Source organism: Alnus glutinosa, chromosome 11 (genome assembly GCF_958979055.1).
Source record: "Alnus glutinosa chromosome 11, dhAlnGlut1.1, whole genome shotgun sequence".
NCBI lineage: Eukaryota > Viridiplantae > Streptophyta > Magnoliopsida > Fagales > Betulaceae > Alnus > Alnus glutinosa.
In genome coordinates this window covers 18,379,818-18,386,883 of record NC_084896.1, presented here as the reverse complement: position 1 = coordinate 18,386,883, position 7,066 = coordinate 18,379,818, and the positions used below count along the sequence as shown (strand labels likewise).

At 36.3% G+C, this 7,066-nt stretch overlaps 1 protein-coding gene across 1 annotated transcript; it reads right to left on the bottom strand.

Annotated features, from left to right (window-relative positions):
- On the bottom strand, positions 1-641 carry LOC133881898 (classical arabinogalactan protein 1-like). The gene has a single exon (XM_062320968.1). The coding sequence runs from the start codon at positions 543-545 to the stop codon at positions 165-167; it is 381 nt and encodes a 126-aa protein (XP_062176952.1). The 5' UTR covers positions 546-641; the 3' UTR covers positions 1-164.
- Positions 642-7,066: the final 6,425 nt, after the last annotated feature.

The window sequence follows — 7,066 nt, the reverse complement described above, 5'->3', positions numbered from 1 at the left end:
TGTCTGATAATTTCAAGTAATTTAAATAAAAAATATATGAAGCGATGAATAACCAGTAAACTCTGACAACACAGATATAAAATAAAATAAATAGCCGAAATAAATAAAATTAATTACATAAAGAAACAATTAAGAATCCATAAGCCTGACGGTAAAATGCTCATCTAGATAACCAAAACTCCAGCGAGTACTGCAACAGCCAGAGATCCGGCGACTGCGAAGCTGTTCGAAACGGCACCGTTCACAGCCGGTCCAGGTGCTTCAGTTGGTGGCGCGGAGATCGCTGAGGGAGAGCTCGCCGGAGCCCCGGAGGACGCCGGAGGCGGAGACGGAGGAGAGTTCACGGTAGATGGAGAAGGAACAGAAACTGGTGGATTCGCGGCAGGAGACGGTGCCAGAGAGGTGGGAGACTTGGCCGGTGGAGAAGTCGTCGGGGGAGATTTCGTGGGAGAGGACGCCGGAGAAGACGCCGGAGATTGTGCGACAGTGGAGCACACCAACATTGCGGCCAGTAGCACAAGAATCGCAGCGCCTGAGCGAGCCATTCTGGAAGCTTCAAGCACAGAGAGAAAGAGAGAGATTTTTTTTTTTTTTTTTTTGCGAGTGTAGATGGATTTTGTTGAGGAAGAGAGAGTGAGAGATTTGAGAAAAACAAAGAAGGTGGGGGTATTTATAGGAGGGATTTAGGGTTGTTGTTAGTACAATTACGACTATACACTATGTAGATCTGACGGTGGGGATTGCTTATACACGAAGTAGCCAACTCAGATGAAAAGTCGAAAAACACGGTTTTGAATTTTTTATTTCTTTGCCACTAAGGTACAGTTGTCGTCGAATCAATGGCGTACACCTGGGTTGGCATTCAGGTACTTGAACGATGTGAACCGTAGGATCGAGTACTTTATTTGCAACGGTCAAAAACAGGACGGTGCAGATGTCACTAATGATTCACGCATGTGAATACGCTAGTGGGACCACTTTGGACAACATAATTGAAACGGCCCAGCTGTTCCTAAATTCAAGCCATCATGCTTTCCTTCCTTTTTATTTGAAACAACAAAATAATATCTTAGAAGTTATTATAGAATCTAGGCTGTTGGTAGGCCATATTTAACTGAAAAATAAATATATATTTTAATTTTTTTTTTAATTATCTGAGAAATAATTCAACGTGCTAACGTACACTTTATCGGTCTGCTAACATATTATTATTTTTATGCGATTAATTCGTATAAAAAGATAAATTTAAATAAATATATCCCTTTATTTTCATTATAGAATTGAACCATTTTTCATACGATTCAATTAGAAGCTCGAGATTGCTCAATTGGAATGACGATCTTGTTCTTGTATTATTTGCATATCAACTACATGAGATTAAGAAGCAGCCTTTAGGGCTGTGTTCCCCCGGTTTTCCGGTGATGGTTGTAATCCCTTGATAGAAGATCTCACGAGAGTTTGGGTGTTGGTTAGCGGCTTCTTGACATGTCTCCGGCGAAGTTACTGACCATACTTCCTTGATGTTTCATTTGAAGTCAGATCTATTCACTTCGGCCGGGTTTCTCAAGACACGCACCTCTCCACAGTAGTCGTCGGCCTCTTCTGGTTCAGCAGCCTCCAGCCTTAGCCGTGACGCGTGTTCCTGATCGGCAGGTGGCTCGCACGCGCCAGGGAGGTCACTCCCTGTACCGGCGCGTGAGGGCTACGACATGATTTCCAGGGTGCGACTGGTAGTGTTTCGGTGGTTCGGGTGTCTTCGGCGGTCATTTGTTTGAAGAGGGTGGTCCCTGGTGGGGCGCGTGTGTTCCACGCGCCACCGCCGGTGACGGCGTTTTCCGACACCGGTTTTCTGTGATGGTCTTTTGTTGTTGGGTTGTTTTGTGTTTTTTTCTGACAGTTTGCTCTGTGCTTGTATTAATCTGGTCATTGGTTGTGGCACAGAATGTGTGACCGATTCCTTGTTCAAGTAAATGTTTATGTTAATGTATATACACATTTCTGTTGGCTGGATTTGTTTAGTAGCAACTGTCTGTAGTTACATGAGTTTTGTCTCCAAAAAAAAAAAAAAAAAAAATCAACATCTTTTTCTTGAAGTTTTGGATCACCTCCACAAGTTTCTTCCTTAAAATTTTGATCTAAAATATGAGCTCTTTGTCTGAAAAGGCCAAGAGATCTTGTTCACATATACATACAACGAAAACAAAATTAATACACATAGAAAAATGGGAAATTTGGGGTGATGAGAAAGTGAAAGTAAACAAGATGCAAGAGCTAACTATGACATCCTTTGAACCATTGTCGCTTTTTGGAAGGCATGGTCTAAGAATCGTCACTTACAGCCATTTGGTTTCCTCCAATATTTCAAAATGTAAAATAAAACTATTATCCTCATGTATTTATAAATCTATAGATTAAACATGCAAATGAAATGAGATGCCATTCACAAAATCGATCTGCACTAAAAAGTAGTGTAATTGTTACTCTCATGTTTAATGCATTTAAGGTCATGTATATCTTACTTCAAATATTTTGAATGACAAAAAAATATAAATTACTTATTATAAACTATTATAATCTATAGTTAGGATTTAAATTGTAGCATGCAATCTACAAAAAAAAAAAAAAAAAAAAAAAAAAAAAAAAAAAAAAAAAAAAAAAAAAAAATTATTGATGCATGAAGAGCCCTTCTTGTGTTTCCGATAATAATTGACAATAAAATGAAGCGAAAAGAAAGGAGTGTGGAGCATTTCACTGATATACTGAGCAAATAATAAAAAGATTTTACTCAATATGTGTGCTAATGTAACTCTTAGGGTACATTTATATTTATTTGTTTGGTGATAACACAAGAGCAACTAAATTTTACAAATTGAATGAAATTATATTTTAACCAAATTATCAATCAAAAGTAAGTGATCGAAAGAAGGTTTTCACTTCTAATGTTTGGAAATAGCTTTTCCGCTTGCAAGGCACTCCAGTGAAGATAAACACTTCTTATCACCCTAGACATGGGCAAAAAAGAGTGGTGAATCACTGTTTAGAAAATGACTTGTAATGTTTCAATGGAGATAAGGACATGGAGTAGGTGAGATGGCTTCCATGGGCATATATAGTGGTGGTACAACACCGCTTATAACTCAACTATCAAAATCGACTCCATTTGAAGAAGTTTTTGGTCGAGCCCTACCAATCCTCCCAACTTACAATATCGATTTTTCTGTGCGTATGTTTTCGGGCTTAAAAATTAGACTTGACCTTTTATTCGTACTTTGACCCATCTGAATGAAAAATCTTCTGGTTTTGTCCCTGCCTATAAAGTGTTGGAACGCATTGGTCTTGTTCCTTATCATCTTGATCTTTCACCTAACTTTAAAATACATCCAGTCTTCCATGTTTAATGTCTGAAAAAAAGGAATTAGAAACGAGCAAACTTTCCCTCAACAGTGTTGGAAATATAAAGATGTGGAACTATAAAAAATTGAAGAAAGCAGAAAAATAAAAACTGTATAGAAAGAACACTGGACAGTAAGGCGAATGTAAATCTGTCTCTTAGACAAATATTGTCTCTCACCTAAACAATAAGTTTTGCAAAAGGGAATACAACAATTTTGTTCTCAGAATACAATATTGCCCGAATGTAGTATGCAGATCGCAAATTTTGAGCACTACTCTGAATTTAGAAATTCTGTAACAGTCGAAAAGATGAAAAAGAAGAGAAGAAAAAAGATGTCGAAAATCTGCTGGAAAAATATAGTTTTTATCTAAAAACTCATAATCAGTTTACAACAATTTTAATACAGTTTCTAACAGTTGAAAACACATTTTTTTACAGTTGAAAAAACAGTTAGAAAATATAGTTTCTGATAGTTTAGAAAAACAGTTATGTATTCAAAAATATTACTGTTAGAAAAGCAGTTGTACACATCAACAAAAAATACACACGTTATTAATAATCTCGTGTGCGACGATGCTAAGTGCTAAGTATGTCTAAAGCAACTAAGCGACAAATGTGCGTACGACGACCAGTGCGAGGATGCAACTAACACAAGTATACTCAAAATCTTATCTAGTATAAGAGCTTGTTATAAAACACAAAAAATACTCATAGCTTTTTAATGTGGGACAAAGAATAATAAAAAGAAATAGAGAAAAATTTAAATATTCAAATTTAAGTTAATTTCCATTTATTTAAATTAGAGATAAACTTAGATTTTTCTGAAATAAACAACAAAGAGCACCTACCTGATATTACTTCTACTAGCGAAGTCCTTGCTCAACCCACTACCATTTTGGATCGTCGGATTATTAACACAATCAGATTGCCATAGAGGTTCTCATTCAATGGGCTCACCTGCCATGAGAAAATGCCACGTAGGAACCTTACGAGACAGTGAAAAAGTGATTTCCTTATTTCCTTGGTTCTCAACTTTGAGGGCAATGTTGTTTTTAGGGATCAGAGAGAATGTTAGGATTCCAAAATATTTTTCCAAATATTTCATTTGATTTCTCTATATTCTTTCAACTATGCAATTATTCTTGATTTTGTTACCATATTTGGCTTGATTTTCCCCTATAATAAGTTGTAGATGATGAATATCATAGCATTAAGGAATAATTTAATTGCTTGAGCAATATGAGGAGGCCCAATCCCTTTGAAGAAATCATTCCCTTCTCTCTTTCTCTTTAATTTTCTTGTTATTTTCTGATTTCCAAAGACAGAACCAAGGGTTCTATCTTCCCTACTCTTGGTTGACAACACTTTCAACTACCATGCTTGGGTGGTTGGACCAAAGGGTGACCGACTAGATGGCACCTGACCACCCACAAGATGGCAGGTTGGGGGTGAGCAATACTACCCTCGAGCTATGGGGGTCGTTGCAACTACACTTAGAGAATCTAGAGGAGTGACCGACTATCCCCAAGCATGAGTGGCTAACCACCCACCCCATAGCGATCGCACAATGGAATAATTGGAATATTTATTCCTCTCTCTTTTTTTTGGGTTTATTTTTGCATACCCAATATGCCTTTATTTAATATTTTATTTGAGGAAAAGTACATATACCCCCATTGCATCAATATCTTTTCAAACTATCAAAAATTTGCAATACACCCCTTTTGTCTTACAAGAAGACAAAAATTACCCTAAAATTTTTAAATAAGACAAAAATGGCCCTATAATTTTGAAAAAAGTAAAATTAAAAGGGAGGGGGCTTTGTTCGGGTACCCCTTGGTTGTTGAAATTACCCCCAAATCAAGATCCCCTTGAGCAATTTTTGGGGATGGCCAAACCACCCAAACGATAAAAAATTAAAAAAAAATTAAAAAAAAAAAAATTGAAGAGGTGGCCGAAGGGAAGCCTACCCAATGGCTAAGGTTGATAATTTTTTACACGGTTCTTGAATTCGATACGAATACAACACGAAATTCGCGGGTTATGATTTTGTATAATAGGGTTCGGGTTGACCCAAATTGATATGTTTATTTGGGTTAACCCACTTAACCTATGGGTGACCCGTTTGCCTGGTATAAATAAAATCATTTTTTTTTTCTATTTCTTTATTCAAATGGGCATAACTTTAATTGAACAATGGATAAATACCTTCTTCTTCTTCTTCTTTTTTCTTTCTTTCTTTCTTTTTATTTTTTTATTAAGGGTATACCTGTGATTGAGGTTCATTGTAAATTTTTTGTACATAGTTTGGTAGAAGTGAAACATTGAGGCAGTCTTAGTTTGGGTACATTACAAATTGAGTGATAATTGGGGAAAAATATGTGTACTTTTTCTTATTTATTGTTATTTGCACTTTACATTAGGATCATAAATTCAGAAGTGAAAAATCTAGTATAACTCTTTTTTATTAGTATTCTTGTTCTATGCCTGGAATCATAAACTAACAAGTAAATGTTGGAGTGGGGGCGGCGGTGGAGGGGGTGTTCAAGCATAGCAATAAATTGGCACCCATTTGTAAAAAGGGTAAAGTTATCAATGATACCGATATGGCACACACGTTAGATTATGTATATCCACCCTTTTAGCCAAAATGGCTAACCAAAACACTAACCTATTCTTTTCTTATTCATTTCTATTCCTCATTCTCTCTTTGCTTCTCTTTTTCAGTTTCTTGAAGCTTCAGTGAAAGCTTTTGTTTCTCTCTCACTCATTGTTGTCTCTCTCTCTCTCTCTCTCTGCTGAAGCAAAGTCTTGATGGCTTGATTTTGTCGACACTAGCCAGAATTAGAAAAACGAAAGATCAATAGTTTCGAAATAGGCATGAGCATAAAAAGGTGATTTGCTTGTTTTTTGAAATGGATAAGAGCATATAAAGCACAATCGATCAAGGCAAAATTGCATATGCTAGTAGAAGGTTCTATGTGCAAGATGGTGGGCATATAAAGCACAATCGTGGCCAACTATGTCTCTAAATTCATGACAGATTCCATTGCTTCAGCTCAATTTTCATGCTTAGGTGAATAACCAACATATGAGGAGGTTTCACTGAGATGTTTTATGCAAAGCCCATTAACCCATGAACATGGGTTTTTCTTTTCATGAGGACATGTCCCTAGGCTGGAGCTTTGAATGAGGGGTGTATCGCGACAACAGAACACATCCCCACAGTGGTAATTCGCTTGATTTTTGAAACAAGAGCGTTTGATTTGTTTGATTCCGTCTAATTTGTGAAATAGTTATACGTCTGATTTTCTTTTGAATAAAACAATTTAAAAATTATTACTTTAAGAAAATAGAGAGGAGAGAGATAGATTTTCTTGGAAACTGATTAGTTAAACTAATAAAAGTAAGTTTTCATTAGCATTTTTGCATTGAAAAATGGCTAAGTCATTAAGAAGATAAAATGAATATGAAAGTTCCAGCTTCCAGGTGCCACAATCTTACCCAAGTCTATCTCTGCAACTCTTTTTTCAAAAGAATTAAATAAAATTTCATCAAATTCAACTCGGTTTCGGAGGGAATTGCAAACTTTTTCATCAAATTAATGTATACAAATACATGTCTTGATGTTATCAAGGTATTACGGCACAATCACCATAAAACATCACAAAA